At 44.5% G+C, this 26,147-nt stretch overlaps 1 protein-coding gene across 7 annotated transcripts in view; it reads right to left on the bottom strand.

Annotated features, from left to right (window-relative positions):
- Nucleotides 1–26,147, bottom strand: part of Myh10 (myosin heavy chain 10) — a 132,078-nt gene that overhangs the window by 36,228 nt on the left and 69,703 nt on the right. For 4 of the 7 annotated variants that reach the window (XM_063269927.1, XM_063269928.1, NM_031520.2 and 1 more), the window contains 9 exons: nt 20,904–20,967; nt 20,037–20,135; nt 17,977–18,120; nt 17,702–17,797; nt 16,302–16,420; nt 15,490–15,642; nt 10,874–11,047; nt 8,602–8,775; nt 7,722–7,836 (listed from right to left, as the gene is read on the bottom strand). In XM_063269927.1, coding sequence (XP_063125997.1) covers nt 7,722–7,836; nt 8,602–8,775; nt 10,874–11,047; nt 15,490–15,642; nt 16,302–16,420; nt 17,702–17,797; nt 17,977–18,120; nt 20,037–20,135; nt 20,904–20,967 — 1,138 coding nt within the window. Of the gene's footprint in view, nt 1–4,326; nt 4,390–7,721; nt 7,837–8,601; nt 8,776–10,873; nt 11,048–15,489; nt 15,643–16,301; nt 16,421–17,701; nt 17,798–17,976; nt 18,121–20,036; nt 20,136–20,903; nt 20,968–26,147 lie in introns of all 7 variants that reach the window. The other 3 variants (XM_017597544.3, XM_063269926.1, XM_063269925.1) reach the window with 1 other exon arrangement.

The raw sequence follows: 26,147 nt of genomic DNA, 5'->3' as shown, positions 1-26,147 counted from the left end.
ACAAACAAAAAAACCCCAAAACTCAGAGTTGGGTCCCAGCACTAAGAAAAACTATCTGGGGGGTAATAGAGAAACGCTTCAGCAAAGTCATTAAATGACCAGGAGCACACCACTAAATTCATTAAAACAAATCAAACAGAGAAATGTCTATTTTAGAAGGGCTTTTCTTATGCAGATGATGAGAACAGAAGCAGACAGAGTTGGAACACTCAGACACAAGAGCCGCAGCAGCAAGCCGCAGTAGGTGGAAGCACTACTGCTCCGTCAAGCCCAGCTAGGGCTGGGGTGGGCATTGGATCTATTATGTGGTTTCCTAGAACAGTGCTAACAATTTAAAGTCCTACAATTTATTACCCTGTAAACTCGAACAGTCAGGAATTAGATGAGTTTATAGTCATAATTACAAAAAAATGGGATTTGTCATCTATCCTGCCACAAACTGCCATCACCAGTTTTTATAAGGAGATCCTTAATGGGCTCTTCCCAAGGATGAGAACCTCAGAGGCAAGGAGGAACAGGATGTTTTCAAAGAGTTTTTTTCAATCTGGCAAAATATTAGCGCTTACTAAGCTAAGTATTTGAAACTCATCGTGGCTAATAAAAGCCACGAGAGTGGGGAAAGCTGATGACTGTCCACTTAATAGCCAGGCAGAGCAGGCAGAACTCATATACTACATTCTCCCGACCAGGGCCTCCAGCAGGTGCAAGGCAAGCCTCAGGGTTCCTGCCGCGTTCTCAGCAATGGAATGCTGACCTGCTGGGAGCTCCCAGAAACATCAAATATCACATCTTTATGATATGTACACTGCAATTACTGATTTACAACTAGGATGGAATTGGTAGTCAGGGCCAATCTGTTAGAATAATTTTAGCAGAGTTAGAAACGTTTAGGACAACTCCAGGAAGCAGAGAGGTTGGCTGACTGACTTAAGGAGACAGCCCTCCCTCTCACCCAGCACTAGTGGAGAACTGACCAGGCAAGCGGGTCTCTCCCTCCTTTCCCAGCCTTTGGAAAGCTTTCTCCTCACAGGGGCTACTGTTCACTGGCCTCTTCCTGTCAGGTAGATGCTGGGACTTGTGCTCACAGTGGTGGTCCAGCCATAGCAACTGCACCCCCTGAATATCAAGCACTAGGTCAGCCTGGTCTACATAGTGAATTCTAGGATAGCCAAGAGACACCCTATCTCAAAAAACCTAAACCCACAGCCACAACAACCAAAAGACCCAATCAATCGACCAACCAACCAACCACAAACCAAACCAACCACAAACTAACAGACAGGCAAAACAGAAAGCTAGGATACTCCCCATGCTCCTGATGACCCCAAGACCTAAGAGTCAGCTATCAATCAGACCAGGTGCAGTGTGGGGATATTGCTCCTTGAACTTTCCATTGGAGATGAAACTTAAGCTAAAACACTACTAGGGATTATGTTGCAGCAGCAGCAGCAACAACAACAACAACAACAACAACAACAACAACAACAACAACAAGAAGCACAACAACCAAAATGGTAATTTAAGCTGGGACTGACCCAAACCCCAAACCTCAGATGGCATTAGAACAGCTATGACTCAGCGGGGAGCACGGTCTTCTCATCCTACTGCTACTCTAAGTGGCGCTTCCTCTAAAACTTTGAAAAGTGTTTGTGAGGTCTCACTACATAGCTCAGGCTGGCCTTGTGATCTCTCTGGGACCATAGTACACATGCACCATTCTATCTGACCTTTCTTATGCCTCACTGGACAGGGACAGGGAAAAAGGCTGCTTTTGGAGTCAGAAAATTCCCCGCCATGTTTTAAACACATCTAAAATATTTTTCCATAAATTAAGACAAGTCTGAGTCTCAGTCACATTAATAGGTGCTACTCTATCTCAAGATGGCTTCTCTGCATGCAGGATTGAAGGTGGTAGGGGAAGTCTCTGCCAGCAATTAAAACTCGGTTCCTGGCACTTCCCACGTTTTGTGTTATTTTTTCTCTCTTGGTACCTTTTCAGATCAGTCAGCTGCAGTCTGGCACACGTGGGGCTCAAAGCCTAAACAGTGCTCTATGTGAAGGACACCCTGGGACAAATCGGTGCCAGGGCAGATGATTAGAATCCAGCCTGGTCTGGGTCCGGTCCAGAGGCACTAACTCATCAGTCCTGCCACCAGCTGTCACCAACTCTGAGGGGCGTTCTCTCTGCTGGCTCAGTGTGCTTGCATCCCACCTGCCTGCTTCTCCTCAGAAATGTGGACTTCCAAACTGTGGACAGGAAGATCACTGCTCCAGGCTACAGCAGAAGCCTGTCGGACCTCCATGCTTGCTGCCAGGAATCCGACACCCTTTCCTTATGTTCTTTGGTGCCTTTCAGAGAGCACTTTACCGCCAGAGTCTCATTTTCTTTTCTTAAAAGCTTGAAAACATATTTCCCCAATACTATGGCTATATTTTGTTTTGTTGCTGAGGCAGGATCTATGTAGCCCTGGCTACAAACATACTTGGAAGCACATTATCTCTATTAGCTTGCAGGTCAGTGTCACAGGTATCCACAATCTATCCCTAGAAACATTTTCACCGTCTCTCGAGAGCGCCGCAAATACAGCACCTCAAATTTCCATCTTTAAACCTGACACCTTGCCCTTAGTCTCTTTGACACGTAAACATGCTTTGAGGAGAGAAAGACCTTGCTATATAGAATGTTCACAAACTCGAAGGCTAGATACATAGCCGGTGGATGGATGGGTGGGCTCTGAGAAAAGAGTTTGAAACCTTTGCCACTTCAAGACTACTTCACAACACAGGAGAGACAGAGTCAGGGACATTTAAGTGCTAGGGTGAGAATCTGATGAGCTGGCTGCTTGTTTACTAAAATGAAGTCATCGGAGAGGGGCTTTGTATTGGATTCTGCCAGCACGAACAAATGCCTGGTCTGTGTCCTCAAAAGATCCAGACTCACAGAAGCAGAGTTGGCGGAAGTCTCCACTTGTGGAAACTGGGCATGTGGCATTGCAGCCCACTGCAGCAGCGCCCTCTATTTAATCCTGGTATGCTTCCTAAACCAGATGCTGAGGGAGGAGAGGGCCCTCATCCGGCCTTGACTCTTCCTTAGAGACCTCTGGAGGGCTTTGGGAGCCGTCCAGAACACTAATCGCTAATTTTTCTGTTGTTTTGAAACCAAGTCTCACTGTGCAGCCCATGCTGACCTCAAATCCGTGATCCTTCTGCCTTGGCCCTTCCCAAAATGCCAACTTTGACAGAGCACAGCATAAGAAGACTGTGTAACTCCAAACCACAGCCTTAGCTCGCCTTCCTCAGTACCCACAGTGCTCCCCAAGGTCACAGACGAGCAGGCTAAAGGTCTCCTCTTTCAGAGTTCTGGGGTGTGCTCACTGTGGGCTGTACTGTCTCTGACATTCCCATCTCTCCTTCCGCTCTGTGCTTACAGTTGGCTTCCTCAGAGTCAGCTGGGACTGCAGGCAGGAATCTGCTGTGGACGATCACAGCATAGCCCACTAACAGCAACTTCTCAGATGGGTTTAGAGTTCAGCATCCTCATGGTCCCAAATTCACACATTTTATAAGATGAAAGTGACTTTATGTTCAAATATTACTACTTGACAATTTCATTAAAAACTGGAAGGCTAGGTGAGTTTCTCAATATACTGGACTTTGGGAACCTTCTAGCTATGGTGAGGATATATCTGAAAATAGGGGGATACCAAAGTATAAATTCTAAGAACATTCCACTATACCTCAATCGCAAAACGAACTTATATCAAGCCTTACAGGCAGGCTTAGTGCAAGAAAAGGCAACAGCCAGACAACATCCCAGGTCAAAACCAAAGCCACAATGATGGGAACGACAATCCTGAGGTCAACAAACTCTTGTTCACCAAATATAGTTTAGAGAGAGAGACTTCCTTCTTAGGATTCCTTAGGAGTTGAAAATGTAAAAGGTGACCCAGGGATAGCAGAGACGTCATTGAGCAGAGCAGATCCTAGCTGTTCTCTTGCAGAAGTGTGTATCAAAATGGCTCGACTGGAAAGGTAGTGAGTGGCATACCTTTCCATATGCAGCGCTCTAAGTGCTATGCATAAAGTAACAAGCGATGTGGAGGCAGTAGCGACTGAACCGGTTTGCACTCAAACACTTGCCGGGAAGTAATAAAAGAGCATGGAATGGGACGTTCATGCAGGCCTGTGAGCAAAAACGAACAGAAACCCCAGAAACCCCCAAACACCCCGCCTCCCAGGCCGCCCTGCCAGCCCCCACCCCACCATCGTCTCCTGTGGCCTTAAGACCCTTCTGATTTGGAGGCCCTGCAGGCTGTATACATTCACCTGGCGGCTCATGAAGACCAGAAACACTGTCATAGAAAGAAGCTCTCTGAATATTCTGAATCTCTAAGGCAGAGAAACAGTGAAAACAGGACAGAAGAGCAGATACACAAACACTTCAGTTAGTGTGAAAGACATTTGACATCACAAGTAAACTCTGAAATGGGGCTACCAAGGTAGCTGGTCCAGGGCAGAGCCTATGTAAAAATTACTGTTTCAAGAATCTGTGCATTTCGATAAAGTTCTTTACATAATACATTCAAGCTGAATCGAAAGAGCAAATTCCCAACACCAGGTGTGAGCATCATGCCATATTGACAAAATTTAAGAGCAATGAGGTACTAATTGATCTGTCTTGCAGTTGGCAAATCAGGGCAAGACAGCAGTTAAATTAGAGTGCTAAGACAAATGCAAAGTCAGTGGCTTTACTGTCAAAAGTTCCAGTACAGATTTTGGAAACATAATTTACTTCAAATACAAATTTCTAAAAGATCAGGTTAACTACTCAAGTTCTGCTGTAGCAAATGTCAAAGTAATTGTGGAGCTCTGATCATGGGTTACGCATAGGAGGCTCACATACATGACAATGCAGTCTTCAGTGGTTGCTGCTTGCATACAGAAGGCATGAGAAAGGGCAGGAATCCTATGCAGTGGGAAAACCTCGAGCAACAGCTTTTAATAAGTCTCTAGGGCAGGGCTGCCATCTATACACTTACTCCTTTTGGTTTGGGCTTAAGAAAACTGTGTGAAACTCTCACATGAGCTGGATTCTAGCACGAGGTTTCTACAGTTCAAGGGGGATTCTTAGGCAATCTGTAGGCAAGCATTAGACATTCTCCATTGTGGCCAACTCACCCACTTCAATGGAAAGAAAAGGAAATAGGGGCCTTTTTTTTTCTATGAAAAATGTTCCTCTTAGTCCAAGAGATCTCTACAAAGTGACAATTCTCGACTTTGGCTTCCTCACCTAACTTCAGAGAGAGCCCACCACTGCCCTTGTGAGTGAAATCCAGTCCTCAAGCCTGGGAAAGCCTGGGACTGGCTCTCTGCCTGCACAATGCTCTGCAATAGCACTGACCTCTCAGATCTCCTGTTACTCAGATTTAACCAGATGTCCACCTGCGCTGGTGGGTGACAGGATGCTCGCCCTACCAACAGTGACATCGTTAGCGAGCAGAAGCTATAAGAGTCAAACCAAACTCAGGGTAGATAAGACTTCTCACTCTACTCTGACAAGAGTGGCCACAGGATTCAAGCCTTGTCTGTAGCAGGACAAGAGCTAACATCGAGAAGTAGTGCAGCTGAATGGTTAGAGCGGCAAACTAAGTATGGACAGACAGGGTTAAAAGGGTGTGCCAAGGCTGTGACAATTCCCTCAGAGCATTTCTGTAAACCAGTAAAAAACGTATCTGTGTTAGTTAGGTGGCACTCTCTCCACACATGGCCTCAGCTGTAAGTTTCATCCTCAGTAACCCCTGGTGTGCTTGTCACTCCTGCCGTCATCCCCACCTTTACCTACAGAGTTTTTATCCTAGAACCTGATCCTTTCATTGTTCTCAACTAAAGGATGGAAGGAGGGAGCTCAGAAAAAACAAACACACTTTTCCCATATTCCTAACTGCATGACAAGTCTGTTGTGGGCAGGGAACAGATCTTTTATGCTTCCAGAGGGTTTTGAATGATGGTTTGGGTAAGGAAGACACAGAAGGAGTTGCCTCTTTTACGAAGCTGTCAGTCTTGGGGCCTTTACAGGCCCTTTCTTACCCATCGTCTCTGCATCCCTCACTTGTAAGGGATTCCCCCAATCTCCCCAGGAGACAGCTACTGTATTCACTGAATAGACTATGTCGATGCACTTTGCTCAGTGACGTCTTCTAGGCACTCCTCCGTCTGGGTCAGGCTACATCACCACAGCCTCACTTTGGCTCTGACCCTTTCTGCCCCAGCCTTACTATCTAGCCGGAAGGGACTCCTGAGTGCTGGCTTTCTGTCTCCATACCAGGTTACTCTACTCCCTCCCCTGCCCCAAGCCAAGCTAACTCATTCTTCAAGCTAGGAGGAAGAGGGACTGAGTATGACCTACCCCAGGTAGTAAATAGGCAAATATTTATGACAGCACTGCATGCCACTCCTTTGAGAGACACCCCACAGCCACACTGCCAACCCAGTGCTGAGCTTCCTAGTACCAGGGCCCTGGGATGCCCTGAGCCCAGTCCTTTCCTCTGCTTCATGTTCAGTTTCTCAGATTCCATGGTGATAAGACTTAATATCACAGAGCAGAACGGCCCCACTCTGCACCTGTGGACTGAGTGAGGCTCAGATCCTTTGCTGTGTATTCAGATAGCACCTGACTAACTGGGTCACTGCAAGGGACACTATGAACCTGTAGGAGAGCCAGCCTTCTCCTAAAGTCCCCTCTTTGTACAGTCTTAGGCACATCTCTTCCCAGGACACAGGCACACATGTGGATGGTGTACCCCACTCCTATGAGCTCCCTCATATACTTGTCCTGCCCACTACACACGGTCATTTGTGAGTACACTGCCCTTCACGTGGTCACTGTTCCCCTGAAGACTTTCTCTTTGTTCTTTCCCTATCTCTTTCTTTTGCCTTAACTGCCCAAACCCTTTCTATTTACTGTGTTTCTTTTTCTCTACCTCTAAGAAGATGGCTAAGCTAACACAATTTGAGATGGTAACAAGAAAACTGAGTTAGTTACTGAACCAGTGGGCATGACCTGAGGCCCAGTGAAGAGAGACACAACCAGGATGAAGGACAGCAGAGAGCTAAACACTAAAAGATGTGCTCCTACTAGGTACAAAGAAACACAAGCATTGTGTATCCTAGTAAAGTCTACCCTGTAGTAAATGTCACCAGAAGTCAGAAATCATTTGAGGTTTGTATATATGAAAGAACTACGAAGATTAATGAGAATAGAAGCAACTGGTCTGTATGCAGGATATCAAAGAGCTCACTCTTTGGCTACTGTGTATTTGTGCACATGCGTGCATGATGGAAGATTAGCTTGCTAGACCTGTGTACAGCTCCAGGAAAAGGATCTTCTCAGGTTGCCTGTGCCTGTGCCTTTATGTCATAACCTCAAATGTCACTGGGAAGCCTGAGGGATCTTGTAGCTTCCTGTAGCTCTGAATGTATACCATTTCTATATGTCCCACAGTGTCTGACTAAGGGGGCAGATGGTTTGTATTTATTTCCTAATCCAAATATTCATGAAATGGGTAACTTCTGACATAACGGCAGCCGTGCTCTAGGGAAAGATTTTAAAGCAATAAAAATGTATGGATCTATACAAACACATATGTGTGAGAGAACTGTAAATAAACCTTAGCTACAGAAGATCCAGGCCAAGCTGAAATACAAACACAAGCTCATCTCACCATCCTTCCAAAGCTCGGCGACAAATCTGTCTGATGACTGGTGCAGGAGGGTGGCCACGTTGTCATTCAGGGGGTCCATGTTCTTCATCAGCCACTCATCCGCCTTATAGTCCACCTGTCCCACACCAAAGAGGGAAAAATAAAGAACACACAACTTATTACCATCATAAGTCTAATCAAAGACTTTCACTAAACAATTCCCGCACTGGGCTGTCTCAGTGGCAGACATCTGTAAAAATATATTTAAACATGTTCGTTATGGCCTTAGATCACATGTGGCAAAACCACAAACAGTGGTTCTCTCTCTCTCTCTCTCTCTCTCTCTCTCTCTCTCTCTCTCTCTCTCTCTCTCTCTCGTTCTCTTTGTTTCTTAATATGACAGGGTCTGATCTTCCTAAGTGTTTAGCACAGGTCCAGCCAAGTTTGTTTCTTTTCCTCTTTTTGAGGCAAGTTCTCACTATAGCCAAGGCAGGTCTGGAACTCATTCTGTAGATGAGGCTGGTTTAGAACTCACAGAGATCTGCCTGCCACTGCCTCCCACGTACTGAGATTAAAGGTGTGTGCCACCATGCCTGGAGTTCTTAGTTTCAGTGTGTGGTGTGCACATGCGCACCTGGAGTCCAGGTCCACTTAGGTGTCTTTATCACTTTCCACCCTGTTTTTGAATGGTCTCTCACTGATCCTATAGCCTGTCATTTCAGCTGAACGGACAGGGCAGTGAACCCTGGGGACCTGTTCGTCTCTATCATGCCCGACCTATGTGGGTGCTGAGGATCAAATCCAAGCCCCTCATGCTTGGGCAGCAAGCATTTACCCAGTGAGCCATCCCCACAGCCCCACCATGCAGAGCTCTAACCGAGTTTAACCTCAGGGTTCTCACCTTCCCTGCATAGTGGATGATGCAGAAGTCGGCTTTGTCTTTCAGTTGCCGTGGTTTCTGAAACTTGGAGTGGGAACCTTGCTCCTGAACCAGCTTCTCAACAAACGTTTTGTCTGTGGCTTTGGGGAACCAGCATTCTTCATCCAGGAGGGCCAGCACACCAGGGGGATTGGCCTGAGAATGAAAGGCAGTGAGGACCAGCAAGTTAGCAGTGGCACCACCGGGGTGATTGACAGTTTACTTCCACAACTAACAGCTCCATGAAGATCTAGGAGAGAACCACCTTCTCCAATGGAAAGTATGTCCAAGCCATAACAAGCTAAAAGTTCAAACACAGATCATAAGTTACTAAGAACAGGGAAGAAATGGATAACATCGGATAAGCCCTGGAAACTTGAAATATGCACATTATAAGTACACTAATTATAGCAGACTCTCCACAAATCATCCAATTCAGGAGCCAGAAAGGAGCTGGGGGAGGGAATGGGGTGGAGGGGTCAAAGTTAGTTTTCTATGATCAACGGCTGCTGGAGATATATAAAGCTCAGCTGACCAGACGCTGCATGCTGCAGTTCAGGGCTTTGTTAACTGATGACTAAAGAGACTGTGTAATTTCTTGTTGGTGAAGTGTCTGAAGCAGCACGGTGTGCTTGTTTAAGGAGAAATGTCCGCAGAGTCTGGCCTGTGAATAATCCGTCCCTAGCTGGTGCCGTTGGGGGAGCATGGCCTTGTTGGCAGCACTTGAGGTTTCAAAGCCACACAACGCCATTCTTGGCTCACTCTCAATTGTTCCTGCCACCATGACTGTTGCCATGCGCCAAAATCACCTGCCTCAGTGGCCTCTCCTCCCTCTGGATCCCTGAACCTAAGTTAAACCCTTCTTCCTAGAAGTCATATGGTTCTATCGCAGCAACAGAAAAGTGACTAATAAATTATGAAAGGGGGTAACACAGCTATCACTTTAAAAGGCTTTGACAAATCTAGAGACAGAAGGCACATCAGCCGCGCCTTGCCAGGATTTTAGTGGGGCAGGGGTGAGGAAAACGAAGTATTAGTGGGGATGGCCTCCCAAGGTATGATATAGCACAAAACTAAATTCCAGTCTTAACAGGTTCATTTATGTTGTGAATTAAAAAAAATTAAAGACCTACAGCATGCCATTCCCTTGGATGACTTGGGAACTGAAATAAAGTATTTAGAGAGCAATGGGCTCCTGGGTAGTGCTTCCAGGTCACTGTTTACCGCTACAGTGCCAGCATGTGACATGACACTGAACTCACACTCTGACTCATTCTTAAACCTTTAGAAACAATTTTTTTCAAGTATTTACTGGGTGAAGATGCTATGTGAAAGGCAAGTAGGGATTATAGCATGAATAAAGAAATGTGATGGTGACAGTCCCAAGCAGAGCTGACTGGAGCGCACGGTGCATGGGACCTAGGATCACTTCTACAGCGAGACCCTTACCCCTTGGTTCCTTCTCAAAACCCTCGGGTTTCAGATCAGTTAGAGAGGATAATCCATATTGTCCAAGGTTGGCTACCTCCGGAGGAGCCATGGTGGAGCCATGGTCACAGCGGCAGGCTACTGTGTTGGAGTTAGAGTGGAAGGGAGTTAATGCTTCTGAGGCAGGATCACAGGATTACAAATCCCGCCCTAGAACATTCTCTCACTCCCTTCACAGCATCTGTCTCCAGCCTTCTGGCCTAGAACCATCTGACAAACCTTAAGTGAGGCAGGAATTATTGTGAAGGACTAGCTTACCCTGTCTTGGCGGAGCTAAGCTGTCAACTATCCCACATCATGTGTCTTTAAATGTATATTTGCCAAAAGAATGCCCTCTCAAACATACTTCAAAAACAAAAAATACTTACAAAAGGCTGAGCTCAAATTCAATTACCTAAAAACTAAGTTTATGTGACACATCTTATTCTCAGAGAAGTGTTCCTGTATTACCTAGGAAGGAGGTGTGCCAAGTGGAGTGCCACACCCCCTTTGAGGGGTACACACAGTGCTACCATCTCACTGGTCTCTGTGGTCTGTGAGGACCAAGGCACATTACCTGACACATGCACAAACACAAGGACAGGGATTCAAAGCTGCACCTGAGGAGACCTAATGAAGGCTTTGACTGCCAGATCACTCGCTTTTACTTATGTAGATCGTGTTATTAGAATATCATTTTCCTGGACTGTGCCTCAGATTGTGCCAGAAAGAAAACTAAAGGCTCTGCTCAACAGAAGAGGAAGCCGGGCAAGGAGGAGGCACTCACAGGTCTCTCTATCAGGTCGATGCAGGGCTGCAAGTCGAGACCAAAGTCGATGAAGTTCCACTCGATGCCCTCTCGCTGGTACTCCTCCTGCTCCAGGATGAACATGGTGTGGTTGAACAGCTGCTGCAGCTTCTCATTGGTGTAGTTGATGCATAGTTGTTCAAAGGAGTTCAGCTGAAGGTTTCAAGTCATGGGAGGGGAGACAGGAACACTTAGTCATTTAGTTACCCAAAACTATTCTAAACTATTCCTTAGGCATCACCGATACTACTGAGACTAAAGCTGATGACTACCCCCTAATGGGGGGCGGGGCTCTCTGCCTCTCACTTACACCTGCCCCACTGCCACAGCACTGTGAAAAGTTAGGAGAGGGCTTGTGAGAGTGCTCATTGAGTAAGGTGCTTACAGCCAGCCCTGATGAGCTAAGGTCAATCCCTGGGAACCATGTAGCAGAAAAAGAACCGACTTCTGTGCTTGCATGAGTATGTATGCGCATGAGTGTACACACGCACGTATGCACACACGCACACGTCTAACAGAGAGAGAGAGAGAGAGAGAGAGAGACAGAGAGGCAGAGAGAGAGAGAGACAGAGAGACAGAGAGAGGCAGAGAAGGTAAGTAAGAGAGACTAGATAGCCACACTACATTACCAAACATCTCAGTGCTTACTAATGAACAATTAAGGGATAGAAATAAAGAATAAATGAAATAGAAAGCAAGGAGGGGAAGAGCAACATGAGGACCTAGAGAGGGCAAAAGGCTCAGGGCATCCTGGTGAGCACGTGGGCCTGTGAGCTGCAGGGGAGCTACAGGCTGCGCCTGCCTGTGTCTCATTCTCTTCATGGAGCAGCAGGGTCCACAGTGATGTAAAAGATGGAACTAGGAATCAGCTTAGGAATTGTTGCTGGGAGCCCAGCCTGAGCCCGACACATAATGCTCTTAATGAGTAAAGGCTCCTGCTTCTTTTCCTATGGGGGTCCTTCTTGCAGCAGATGCCCGACCTTGGCCGATATCAAATGTGACACTACCCTGCTGTGACAAAGTGAATTTGAGCATCCTTCATCTATTATTGCCATTGCCCTCATTTTTCTGTGAATGCTGCCCCACCCCCACCCAACTGTTCTGCTTAGTAATAAATTAAGACATGTAATTTTCTTAATTTATCTACTCTATAAGTATAACCCATATTCTATTTCCATGCTGTTCACACAAGTACCACATACCCATAAATAACCTCTTTCATTATAACAAGTGGCTCTGAATTAGAGGCTCAATTGCTCTCCATCTTATGTAGATTTATGGTCTGGAAAGGCCACTCAGGATCTCACAGCCCATGAAGCTGGTTTGCTCTTTAGAATGAGGTCATATGGGAAGGGACACTGTTTGCCTTCCAACACTGTATATTACTAAGTCACACAAAGAGAAGCTACATACATACTGTCTATTTAGGTTTTGCTTTGTCTCTGGGTTTATAACATGTACTGTACTTAATTACATGCAATAAATTTTAAAAATAATGAATATTTAAATTATCAGATGTATTTTAATGATTTTATTTTTTATTATGTGCATGAGTGTGTGAGCATGGTAGGTGTGCAGGCGCTCACAGAAAAGGCCTCAGCTTACCTGGAGCTGGAGGCATAGGTGGCTAAAAGCTGCCTGATGTGAGTGCTGAGAACTAAATCCAGGCCTTCTGGAAGAGCAGCAGCACTGTTAACTACTGAGCCATCTCTCCGGCCCCATAACTCAATTTTAAAGTGATTCTGACTGCAGTGCTGGGGTGTGAACTGGGGTAAGCATGCTAAGATGCTCTCCCACTCAGACCTGGCTGGGTGTTTCTCTGTACAGCCCTGGTTGTCCTGGAACTTGCTTTGTAGACCAGGCTAGCTCAGAGAGCCTCCCAAGTGCTGTGATTAAAGGCCTGTGTCACAACTGCCCAGAAAGATCTGGTTTTAAAGTAATGCAGGGCATTCATTCTAGATGTAAAAGAGCTATCCTGAGATGTAAGCTTCATTTCTGTTCCCAACAGCTCTTTAACGTCAGCTGGGTCACTCATTTCTTGTGACCCTTCTAAAATAGTTGATGCACTCATAAGTCTGTGTAACCTTAATTCCTTTCTTTTAGTTTAATTGTGTTTTTTAAAATCTTTTATCAAAACTACATTTTTATTTATTTGTATTTATATTGTGCCACTGTGAAGATAACATTTTTAATTTTCAATAAGTAAACATTTATTAGAGAAAATTGTTAGTAAGCAACACAAAATAGTAGAGATAATGTGTTTGGTAAACTTGGTGTCACCTCAGTCCTGATTTTGAGATGCTTCAGCCTCCTACAGAAGGTTCTCTTCAGGCAGAAGCAGCAGTGTCCTGAAGATGTAACTATTAGGGCTTACCAGATCGTATGCCTTAGTTACAAGGAAGGAAACAGTTCCCAAATATTTGAGACAGTTCAAATATACTGAATTCCAGGAGTGGCAAGAGCCAACTTCTAACATCCACTATATAACCTTCTAGTGCCAATGGCAAAAGCTTCCAAGGTAAGAAGATAAGGGCTAACGTCTAGGTGAGAGGACCCAGATGCTCTCTGGTACTAGTGCTGCTTTGGAAATGTGGCCTTTCTGATTAAATCCTACCTGACCAACCCTGGAATGAATGTAGGTAAATTCTTATTAACTAACAATTATACCCTTTAAAGTACAGCAAACAGAACGGTAAGCTGGCTTCATTTGGACATAGATTTTGGTTTTGTTAGCTGCTGTGTCTATCATAACGCCCGGCTGCTCCTGAGAGGTCCGGGCTGTTAAATGAGCAACTCCACGTGGCTCTGTTGGTATTTAAGCTATCAACACTAGAAAAGATGTTGTTTAGCTTTAAGTAGACCACTATGATAGGAAAAGACATAGCATGAAGTTTTAGGATGCTCAAGAGTTTAAAGGAGACTAGAGTGGGTAGCAGCAGGGGAGAGGGCATGGTGTGGACACTGCATACTGTCTGCTCTCTCCACAGTGGGACCAATCTGCCAAATATGGTATCTTCTAAGAGAATTAAACATCTGAGATGACAGCGTATGAGCTGTGTTCTTGTACACTCTGTGTCAGTTTTAAACTCTACGGAACTGGAAGGCAGTGATCTCCTCTTCCACAATCCCTTCATTTTTTACTAATTTACTTGAGTTTATAAACCCTCACCTCATTAAATTATCAAATTAAGTCCTCACTAACATTTAAAAGCTTAAAAGCTGTATTACTTTTTAAAAATAGTTTTATGTATTTTATGTGTCTGCATGTAGCCAGAGGAAGATATCAGAATTGGCATTACAGATGGCTGTGAGCTGTCACATGGTTGCTGGGAATCCAGTCCTGGTCCTGTGCAGGGGCAGCCAGTGTAACTGTGGAGCGATCTCTCCAGCCCTGTGCTTGTGAATGCACCCAGCCTGACTCAGAATCGTATACGTGCCCATAAAGCCAACCAGCACATGGTTCTAGCTCTAACTCCGTGATAAAAATAAAAGAGTGCTCCACATGTGACAGTTCTCCTCCACCCTGCAGGACCTCATACACATCACTTCTGGTTGTGAAACCAGAAGTCAGGTGCCCTGCGCAGGCTTCTCCATGACCATTTTCACATGTCTCCTCTGCTTTTGTCATGGCCGTAAATAGGGCTTTTCCTTTCACTGTATCTTCTATTTACACCGTTGGAAAGGTAACGATTGTTTTTTAATGCAATTTTTAAAAAGGCCAGGCCATTGTAAGATTTCTCCAGGTAGTTATTCATCATTTCATACTATGGTTTCTTAGCGTAGTGGTGCAAACTGAGCGGAGAAAGCTGCTTCCCACAGTGATCCAGTTTGGGTGAGGCTGGAGTTAGCATTTCAATGCTCGACTGTGGCAAAACTGGTAACACTGGGCAGAGCAGCAGCATTTGATCTAACATTCACGCCTCTACATAATCTGTCAGAGGAGACAGGCACAGCACAATTACAGAGGTCTGGACTGTATTTGATCTGTATTTATAAAAAATGTTTCTTTCTGACACTGAAAGTTTTATCTAGTTCTCTAAAGACTGACAGAAGTGTATGATGCAAAGTATTACCCGTCATCAGTCTTTGGATATGACTTCACGGGATACAGGCTGACACCCTGTCATATGCCTCTATCAAATTACTCTCCCTGGACCCATTGAGTCAAGCCACCTTTGCTCTGATCCATTACTCTGGGCTCCTCAGGATGGCAACTTCTGCATCTCTGTCCCCCTTTTCCTTTGGTTAACCATGAATTCCTAGCAACTTTGACTTCTAGCAATCTAACCTTTGGTAAATGCTCTCTCTCGGAAGCACTGGAGTCTGTCCACCCAGAAAGAGAAGCTTTCTGAGCTGGCAGCTTCTTGTCTTTCAGGATTGTCTAACTGCAGGCACGCACCTAACAATCTTTTTGCAATGTTTCACTGCTATGGACAAATCTGTGAACTGAGTAACCATTTGCTGTCTATTGCTTGACAAAGAGCAAGAAACGTACCTGCTCTGACTGCCTGGCACAGAACTGCATGGATGAACCTTAAATCTGTTAGAAGAAACAACAGTAACAAAATAGCAAAAGGGAGAGAGATGAGGAATACCTCAAAAATTTCAAAACCAGCAATATCCAGGATCCCAATGAAAGACGCTCCCTGGCGTTTGGTCCTATCCAGCGCCTTATTGATGCGGTGAACGAGCCAGCGAAACAACCGCTCATAGGTAGCCTTTGCCAATGCTTCCACTGCAAAATCTGCCTGTAATTAGATAACACCAACCTTTTATCCAAGAAGTGGTCTCAACAAAGACATTTCAAAACCTTAGTAGCTGTAATATGGAGTTCAATGCTACCCAGATCTCAAGCACTGCTTAATTACATCTCAGTGTACATATCAATAGAGCCATTAGTTCACTTATGAGAATGTGGCTAACCACTGGCCGTTGAGCAGGCCTGGGACAACTGCATCTGTCTCGTCAGCCTGGTTTCTTGGCAATATGCCCCTGAAAAAAAAAATCAACTTCTAACCTTCTTAATCAAAGCTATTCATATCCTTAAAGCCATTACAACTAAAGGCATGCACGACCCCTCTGCTCTTGCTGCTCTTCCACCCAGGAAGAAGACAGTGAAGTGGTGGCTTTTGTCTTGTTTGGCTGGTACAAAACACAAGATTTGTCTGTCAACTTATTTATCAGCTAGGGGACAACTGGAGATGACATTTCACATTTACTTACAAAATTCAATTTGAAATTCCTCCAAAAAAAAATAATAAACTACAGAAAAAACAAAACTCACTCAGTTTCAAGACAGTTGTGTGTGCTCTTCCTAACTTAGTCTGGTACGTGTCAAGCAGGGTAACTGACCAACCACAGTTTCTAATTTCGACACCTTTGTAATCAGTGCCGCCACTGGACTCACCTGCTCTTTGGTCTGGGCTTTCTGTACATAATCTCGGCCAACTTTGATCCTGGGCGTGAGGATAGCCCGAGTGAACTCCATCACATTCATCCCAAGCAGGTGGCAGAGTTTCTGTGCAACTGAAGTGTAAAAGTTTCCTAAATGCTTTATTTCTACTTGGGATCCAATCATGGCGTCAAAGCAACGGAAAGCTCTTGTCTTCAAGGGTGCTAAAACTTCAAGTCAGCTGACAAATGCTTTCTACTCTTCTGGGTCAACAAGACATTGGTGAGACAGGAAACCTCTGCCCTCCTAGCCTTCTAGAAGAGTGATCTCCTTGTCTACCTTTGGGTCACTTCAAGATCCAAGCTGTACCATAACATGCCTTACCTTAAATCTTAAATCACTCCACTTAAAATAAATCACTTGAGGATGTGAGCAGGAGGCAAGCACATGGAGATGGAGCCCTTCTGCTAGTCTACCTATGCGACCGAATGACACACAAAAGGGTCCTACTGGTCAAACACTCCAGGAAGATGAGCCTGGTCAAGAAATGCTGGCCGTGACCCAGATATAGTGGTTCTTGCCTTTAGTCTCTGCACTCAGAAGCAGAGGCAAATGGATGTTTGGGAGTTTGAGGCCAGCCTGATCTATATAGTGAGTTCTAGAACAGCCAGGGCTACACAGAGAAACCCTGCCTTAAAAGTAAAACAGGAAATGGTGAGCATGATATAGGAGGGGAGCCAGTCTCTCAGGAGTCACACAGAAATAAATACTAAAGACCCTCAAGTAGGTTATCAAAAAGGGCTATATTTGGGGGTCTGTGTTTTTTGGTATGTGTACATTTGTGCACATGCACATGGAAGCTAACAGCACGTGGGGGCTGTTAGTGGCATCAACCTTACGTCTGAGATAGATGAGGCTGGGATGGCTAGACAGGGAGCCTCAGGGACCACCAATGCCCATACTGCTCGATTATAAGGATGTGACCCACATCTGACTTTTTATGTAGGTTTTGGGATGGAGTATCTTCCTACCCCAAAAGCCTATCTCAAGGGTGGCAGACTTTACTGTGTTGTCACTGACTATAGTGCTCCACGGATAACCCAGTGAGACCTAGGAGGCAATAGAGGTCCTCATGTCCTTTCAGAAACAATCTGTCAGCTCCCAATACCTACAACCAGATCCTCTTGGTATTTATCTTTTATTCCTGACCAGTGTTTAAATTCATTGTCAACATTTAGAAAAAGAAACGTTTCACATTAAAAAAAAATTAGATTTCCAATGAGTCCAGCACACAGTGCATCCCTGTAGTTAGAAGGCAGGAGGATCCAGGAGTCTGAGGCCACTGAAGGACACTGAGAGGCCACCTCAACCCCAAGCTGAAGCGGAAAGGCCAAGAGCGGTGCTCATTGGCTTACCTGTGTTCTCGGGCATGGAAGCTTGGTCAGTGTTCCTCTCCTTTTTGAAAGAGATGTTTCCAAACTGCAGCACTGAAGACACGACTTTAAGCATTGCTTTATATCGATAAAAAGAAAAGGAGAGAAATGATCAAAATGTAGCAGAGACACAGCCTAACTTTCTGGTGCTAAAAGCTGGCTCCACGTAACTCTGGTAATGGCTCGGGGTTTCTCACTAGCTCCCCAGTTATCTCCTGTGGGCTCTAACAGTGAAGAGCAGAGTAGGACACACGTACAGAGGATCTCTTCGTGAGAGAAGCCCATTATGTGCATGGCTTCCATGGTCTCCTGAAAGTTATCCTTGTCTTGCTGTCCAGGAATAGGGATGTAGCCGTTGGAGAGGAATCTGTAGTTATTAAAGCCTTCCAGGAGTAAGTCGGCTGAAAGGAAAGACAGACATCAGCTATTTAACATCGACAGACTTAAGAATCTGCCTACAGACTCTGCGAACTCGGACTGAGAACTCAGGAGACTGGGATGCCATAGCCCATCACTGGCACGTTTCCCTGTTAATTCTTGTAATATATAAACATACACAGTTTTCCAGCATTTGTTTCAATGAAGGGAAAACACTTGTAAACATGTTTACACTTCTGCAGGTTTTTGTTGTGGTATACTGATTTGTACAATTTTCTATTTGAAATGGGGTACCTGAGAAACAAGTAAAAATTCCAGATTTATGTATTTGCACCATCATTAAGTTTTGAAACTCTTATTCCGCATTTTTATCTTAACAGGTAGTCTACAGCAAATCTTTTCTGGGGTCTCCAGCGACACTACCATGGACATAAGATCTGGATGCAGAAGGTCAGGGCACCTGAGCCCTGTATGGCCCTGAAATACCTCCTGCAGGCCAGCTGTGATGGTGGGGATTGAGCCAAGAACCTTGTGCACACCACGCACATGCTTTACCACAGAGGCAGACCCCCCACCCCCAAATTAGTTGGCTTTTAGAGTTAGGAAACAGGTCATATGACAGGGAGCTACTCATACCGCAGGGGCCACGTGACAAGAACGACTTTTTTTGGTGAGTAACTCAATAGTGTTCAAGGACATTTCCCACTAGTGACAGAATAGAAAGAACAGGGCTCCTTATGCCCCAAATATATATGTGATCATGTCCCAACCTCTGCTCTCCTCATACAGCCATGGCTCTCCTGCTCTTCTGTCGAGGATTCCCATCGATCACTCTTCCCCCAGTTTCTAACTATGTCACATTGAACCTCTATTAGGAACGGTTTGCTTCCCCCAACACCTTCATTCAACACTTTGGAAATCTGATTGATTCTAGTTGCAGACTCATTACCTGTCTGCAGATGAAAGTCTCAGTCTTATTCTCTTCAATTGCATCACCTTGAGTGGTCTCTTTATGTTCTGTGTGTGGCTGAGTTTTTACTGCGTACAGGTTTCCCTACTTAATTTCTAGTTGCGTGAACTCACGGTGCTCCAGGTAAGAAAAGTCTCACTGCACTGTGCGTCTGTTGTAAACCTACATAACATATACAGTAATTGTGCACATACACCGAGTTTAGGACTAAATCGTACGTCTCTCTCCTTAATAGATCTGAGTCAGCAAAATTCTTGCTCAGCTAGAGACAGGGTAAAACCAGAGGGCCTCTGGAGGTCCACCTGATTCTGCTTCCTGAATGCTGAGGTTAGACCATGCTTGAGTTTAATTTCCTCTTTAATTTAAATGTTTATCTGAAGAACTTTACATGCTGGCCAATCCTAAGTGTCCAGTCCTTGTGATTCACACTGATAAACAAACATCCCTACTTGCTCATGCTAGTACTAGTGTAAGGACAGTCTCTGCTTAGTTTTCTTTTCTTTCTTTTTTTTTTTTTTTTTTTCCGGAGCTGGGGACCGAACCCAGAGCCTTAAGCACTCTACCACTGAGCTAAATCCCCAACCCCTTCTGCTTAGTTTTAAATCAAGGAACAAGAGCTTCTATTCTATACTTTATTAACTAAGTTTATTTATTTTTTTACATTTCCATTGTAAATGTTAGGACAGAATCTTACAGAAATAGCTTTTAACTTAAAAATTTAAGACAGTCTCCTTATATACCTAGCTGTCCTGAACTCTCTATGTGGACCAGGCTGGCCTTGAACACATGGAGATCTGCTGGGCTCTGCCTCCCACCTGCTGGAACTAAAGGTGTATGCCACCACATCCAACTCGGATTTTATTTAAAGAAAATCTCAAAAGCTAATATATTAAAACTCATACATTCACCTCTTAAGTTCAGTGGTCAAAAAGACAACTGAATATAGAGGACTAAGAACCCAATACTTACACTTCAGGTGTTCCCCTGCTCCAGAGAGCAACTGATAAAAGATATGAAACGTGCGTTCATCTTTAGCTTGACGAACAGCACGGGACTTTTCCAGAAGGTCTGGGCAGAGAAGGTTAAGGATGCAGTAACTAAGAGAGGGCTCTTCTATAATGTCTGCACCCAACTTTCTTTCTTGGAAACATCACACACCACACACACACACACCCCTCTTATTCCTCCAGGCCACTCTATTCGATGACATTTCCTAGGGTTATTCTACATATGTCTGACATTCTGACATGCCCTGTCTTTGCTCTGACTTTATTAACATAAAAGTACTTTAGCCCCGTAACTCCATAGGTTTGTCTCACTGAGTAGAGGCCTAGCCTAGGACCACAGAATACAGTAAACAGTGGGCAAGCAACTGTAGCTGTCTAGTCCTGTACCACGTGTCAACACTCGGGCCTACGGATTTGTGGCTGGTTTAAAGATTTGTTATTTACTAGAAGGAATATACATAGGGCCTGTGTGAGTTTATGAGCATCATGTGCATGCAGTGCCCTTAGAAGACAGGAGACTGCACTGGACCCCCTGGTAATGAAGTCGCCTGCAGTTGTGAGTTGCCTGACATAGAGATGCTGGGAATCCAACCAGTGCGCCCTGCAAAGGCAGTATGAGCTGTCCTGTGCTGAGCTCCAACCTCTGTGGCCTGTTTTTAAAAATAAGAAAAATATCCATACCATTTTGCGGCTGATAACCAGTAAGGTAAAGTACCCGCATGTGTCACAATGTCACTAAGTTCTCCCACCAGGTGCTCCCCACAGATGGCTACTTATGGCTGCAGGAAAATGAAACCACTATTTTGGACTCAGCTCTGGGAAAGGATACATGTTTCAATGTTGGCCCCAACAATATAGCCGGTTACATCAAAGTTGATCCGGATAAACTTGCCCTGAAAACAGAGAACACGAGATGAATGATGTCATGGAGGGTTTGAGCACTGTTGAAGTTAGGCCTGGTTCTGTCTCCAGCCCATGCTCCCAGAAGGAGGACTCAGACCCAACATATATTTACAAATACCTTGGTCATATAGCTAGATTCTTCTCTGACTAAAATCATAACTTAAGATAACCCATTTATTTTAACTTACATTCTGCTATGTGGCCGGCTACCTGGGCTTAGGTACCATAGGTCCATCTCCTCACATCTTCCCAGAGCGATCTCCCCATGCCTGGCTCTATCCCAGAATTCTTTCTCCTCCCAGATGTCCCACCTCCTATTTCATGCCTAAGCCATAAAGGCTTTTTAATTGACAGGTGATGCATCTATGTACTACATAAGGTGTTCTCTCTACAGAGAACTATGGTAAAACAGGACAATATGCCCACCTCAAATACAAAGAAAAGCCTCATCAGTATTACAAAGGAGCCATAGGATAGAGCATGTCCTAGATTGTGCCCTAATAAAGCTAGAAACTGACAAGATGGAGCGATAAGGCGTTTAGTGCTTGGAGGGCTGAGTTTGCTTCCAAGCACCCACATCAGGTTCACGGTTTCAGGGGTCCCAGCAGCGCCCTCTAGCTTCCCCAGGGACCCATGCACACGACACACACTTGCACAGATAAGCAATACCTGTAATATAAAGGAATGAACGCAGCCAGCTAGAACTTGAAAGCTTTTTCTAAGTAGTCTGGGGCAGGAGGCGTCTCAGAAGAATGCCACAGCGAGACTTCAAGCGTTAGGTTTGAAGTTTTGAATAGTGGAGATTAGTTTGTAGTAAAATAGAAATAAATCCATTGAAAAGTGGAGTGTGAGGGAACATGAACAGACTACTCAAAAAAGGGCAAGGCAGAACACCTTCTTCTAAAATGCCAGTTTTATAAGGACTGAGAAACTCGACTCTCTTATGTACCCTTGGGAGAGAAAAGGCTGAGCGATGGCTCAGTGGAGATGCTGTCCAAGCAGGCACAAGCGGGGTTCGTGTCCCAGCATTCCCAACACAGACCACAGGCATACACATTTGGAGAAAGAGTAAACTCTTTAATAGTTATGATTACACTGAGTGCCCAAACTGGTAAAGACGGCCTAAAATCAAGGAGGGCGAGATGAAGGTAAGTCTGACTGTGGCTTACTATATTTATAAGATATAAAAGGCCAAATCAACACTTCCTAAAACAGGACCATGAACTACGACTGGGAAGGCTGCTCTGGAACTGCTAAGAAGCACTGCCGCTGGTAAGAACTCTGCTAATATTCATGAGCAAGGCCTCTGCGGCCATCTGAGGGAGCTGCTTCTCAAACTGGGGACCGGAAAGGACTTGGATTAGTTGCTGCATCAATCACACATGTATGAATCATATATGCAGCTGCCTTGGCACCTGTTCACTGCAAACCTTACCACACACGTTTATATACAAATGCATACCGGATGAAACTTCTGGTGTACTCCATTATGTTCCTTGCAAGTTAAAAGCAGGTCATAAAAAAGTTATCTCTAGTCTCTTTTCCCATGTTTTACATATTGAGAAACAACAGGCTATGGTGGTTTGAATGAGAATGGCCCCACAGGCTCATATATGTGAATGTTTAGTCCATGTTGGTGAACTTTTTAGGAAGAGAGGTGTCACTGGGGGAGGGCTTTGCGGTTTCAAAAACCCACACAAGTCTTGCTTTCTCTATCTTGGCTTCCAACTTGAGGTGAAACTTGCCTGCTTGCTGCCCCATCCCCCATCATGATACCACTGTTATGTACTAACCCTGTGAGACTGTAAGCAGGCCCCCAGTTAAATGCTCTCTTCTCTGAGCTGCCTTGGTCGTGGTGTTTCCTCACAGTAACAGAACAGTAACTAAGACATAGGCCAACTTAAAGATGATGCAGCGGTTACTATAGTAGTCTTGCAGGCAACCTCAGCTTCTAAAAATTATTATTTATTTGTATATGTATATGTCTACATGGGTTTATATCTTCCACATGTGTGTCCAGTGAGACCAGTAGAAGCCATCAGATTCTCAGGAACTGGAGTTGCAGGGCCATTGTGAGCCACCCAATGTGGTTGCCAAGAACCAGAGTCAGGTCTTCTGGAAGAATAGCAAGTGCTCTTAACCAGTGCACTGTCTTCCCTGCTCCCAAACCTGTTATTGTTGTCATTTTAAACTTTGTGGGTAAGGTGCTGGGGCTTGCTTGAACATGCTACGCAAGGATGCCGCCATCAACTGGACTACTTCGCTCACGATTATTTTAACCTTCTTGGAGAAGCTGGTAACACTTAGAAACAATGATCCGATTCCTTGGATGATGAGACAGCGCCATGCTTGACACAGAATGAAAATCAGATCACTAATAGTCCATCTGTTTCTAAGATCTAGGAAATGGTCCAAGGGATCCATATGGTGATTACAAGGCAGTGCATTTTATTCCATTTTAAAGATAAGTTTATTTTGTCTTTGTTCCCGGGAAGGACCCGTGCCCCTCCCTAAGGAAGAATAAATTCAAACCATTGCTGCATATGGACAGTTAACTGTTCAAAAAAAAACCTCAGAAACTAAAATTTGGTCCTGATGTTATAAAAGCGGGTTAAAATTCCCTATAAATTTTAAACAGCTGTTCCATCCATACAACAGCTCACTGAGTTAATTAAGAAGTGCTATTTTAAGAGACAGTAGTTAAAGAACGGTGTTCTTATTCTAAGGCTACGAAGCACACATTGCCAGAACTGCCCAAGCACATGGTTCTCAAGTCTCTTATCTCAACACTGCAGGAAGGTTCATCCAAACCATCAGTGTCACTTGATTCCTACTTAAAACAGTCTGCTCACACAACTCTTTCTATCCATAACACCGACTTACAGCTTCGGCAATGTCTAACTTCTTCACTGGGTGTGCGACAGCACACTGCCTAACTGAACTAGAACTGCCACATGAGTTAGCTACACCAGGCTGGTTATGAACTCGAAGGAAATCAAGTCAGCATAGGAGGGTCACCTTCATGCCAGCGGAAGTCTCAAGGTCAAGTCTTGGAGTCAGCCTAGGTGTGTGTACTTATAACACAAGCTAAATGCCATTTTCAGGACAACTGTGGATGGAACTGGAGGGTAAAACTGAGATAGCTCAACACAGAAGATAGATTTTTAGGGAAGAGGAAATGTGTGCCTGGGGAAAGATAACAGAGTCCAGAGAGAAACAGAAGAAAAATTCAGGTTTTGGCTTTCATATTTGCTAACCTCTGAGAGAATGTTCTAAAATAATTTAACTAGGTGGTTGAGTACGCGAATAAACCCTGGGGTTCTCAGCATGGAGTGCTCCAGTCTCCACGTTAGTTCCTAGCTCCAGCCTTTGCCTAGCCAGGTCCACAGTCACTAAAGCCATTACTGTGTGGCCAGAGAAAGATGCTTGGAGTAAATCACAAGAAGTAAGCAAAGAGTCGAGACGGGCTCCAACAAGGCCAGGATGCAGGAGTTAAGGAAGGAAAGGGATCGGGAAGCTTTTTCTCTAGCCCCCTGCAAAGGAACTAGCACTTCTAAAATTAGGGCATGCAAAGTTCTAGAATTGACTCTACCTCAAAAACATGAAACCATTTTGTAAAGTTGAAAATTTATCCACAGATATTTGACAAGATGATGACAAAGACACTGATAACAAGATAAAGTGAAATTCCGAAACTCAAACATTTTCCTGAATATCCTCAAATAACCCCAAAACTTACATTTCAATGTTAAACCTTTAATATTGTAAAAAGGGGATGGAATCTGTAAATTGAAAAGCATTATACATATACAGGCGCATGCACGGGCGTGCACACACACACACACACGCACATATACATGCACAGAGCAAATGAATGTTTCTAGTGAAACACAAATCCAGACTAAACTGAGAAAAAGTCAGTCCTCTCTCTTAAATATGTGAAGAAACTCGTGCTAAATATACCCTTTCCATATTTGATCTCCATAAAGTTAAGATTATGGTACTCACAGCAGTCAAACAGCATCTTACCAATAAAAAGGCAAGGAAAGGGCCACAAATATGACCAAGCAGCGTATAGTAGTCAAAGCTACTCTGCACCCTGGGAAACATTCACGGCGATCCTTGGCTCCACACAACCTGTTGGAAATGCCCGCTGAACTATACCTCAGACTTAAAATACAAGTTTCTTGGGAATTTCATTTTAACAAGTCAACCTGGACATTGCCTATTTTAATTCTACAATGAAAATTCAATCTCTTTTCGTTAATATTTGTTCTGAATTGACAAGATTTTCTGGGAAATTTTCTGGAAAGGCCATCAAAGCGTCTGCTACTACAGGGGAAAGGCAGGCTCGTTTTATACTCTGCCATTATTTCCCCTCTTAGTTTGGCACCTAACACAATTATTTATGAGCCGTGCTTTACTTTAAATACTCCAGCAACGACTGGGACGTATACAGATACTGTTTTAAATTCCATTCTGAAGGCAACCATTTTCCCTAAACAACGAAGGTCATGTGAGGAGTAGAAGCTAGGGTTTAATCCAAAGGCCAGATGGCCACCGCAAATGTTTCAATTATCCTAATCTCCAAACCACTCCAGAAGCTTTGCTGTTACTAAAATGAGTTTCCATGTGAACTAAGTGGCCTGTTACTTAACGTAATGGGTATCAGAAATTACCAGGATAACAGGAGTAGTATTGAGATAAGGCCAGACCTGACCAGAAATGCAAACCCTCTCCACCTAGGTCTGAATACGATGTTAAGACTCTGGGCACCCAGAAGACCTGGCTGCTAGGAGCTCTGTCTGCAGAAGGCCTGACTCTACAAGGGTAAATGTGAATGCAGTGCTGATCTGGGACGCTGGTTTTAAGTACAGACTGGACCCCATCTCTGAGACTGTCACACAAGCTACAGCTGACCTTTCAGGGACAGCTTTGGTCAGAGGACTTAGGAGTTTTAATGTTTGTAATACATATGAGGGTATAAACTTGTGACTTGATTTCATTATAATCTAGGAATAAAATAAGAGGAAGGCACCTATACCTTTACCTTGCTTTAACTACTAGAAGCTAATTATCTGCCAGTAGCCACAGCAGGGCTGAATTGTTAAACTGGCTCAGTTTGGTTTAACAGTGGAACACAATCAATAAAAAAACAAGTACTCGTGCA

Source organism: Rattus norvegicus, chromosome 10 (assembly GCF_036323735.1).
Source record: "Rattus norvegicus strain BN/NHsdMcwi chromosome 10, GRCr8, whole genome shotgun sequence".
Lineage (NCBI taxonomy): Eukaryota > Metazoa > Chordata > Mammalia > Rodentia > Muridae > Rattus > Rattus norvegicus.
Note: the sequence above shows the minus strand (reverse complement) of the source record. Positions and strands in the feature narration are given on the sequence as shown.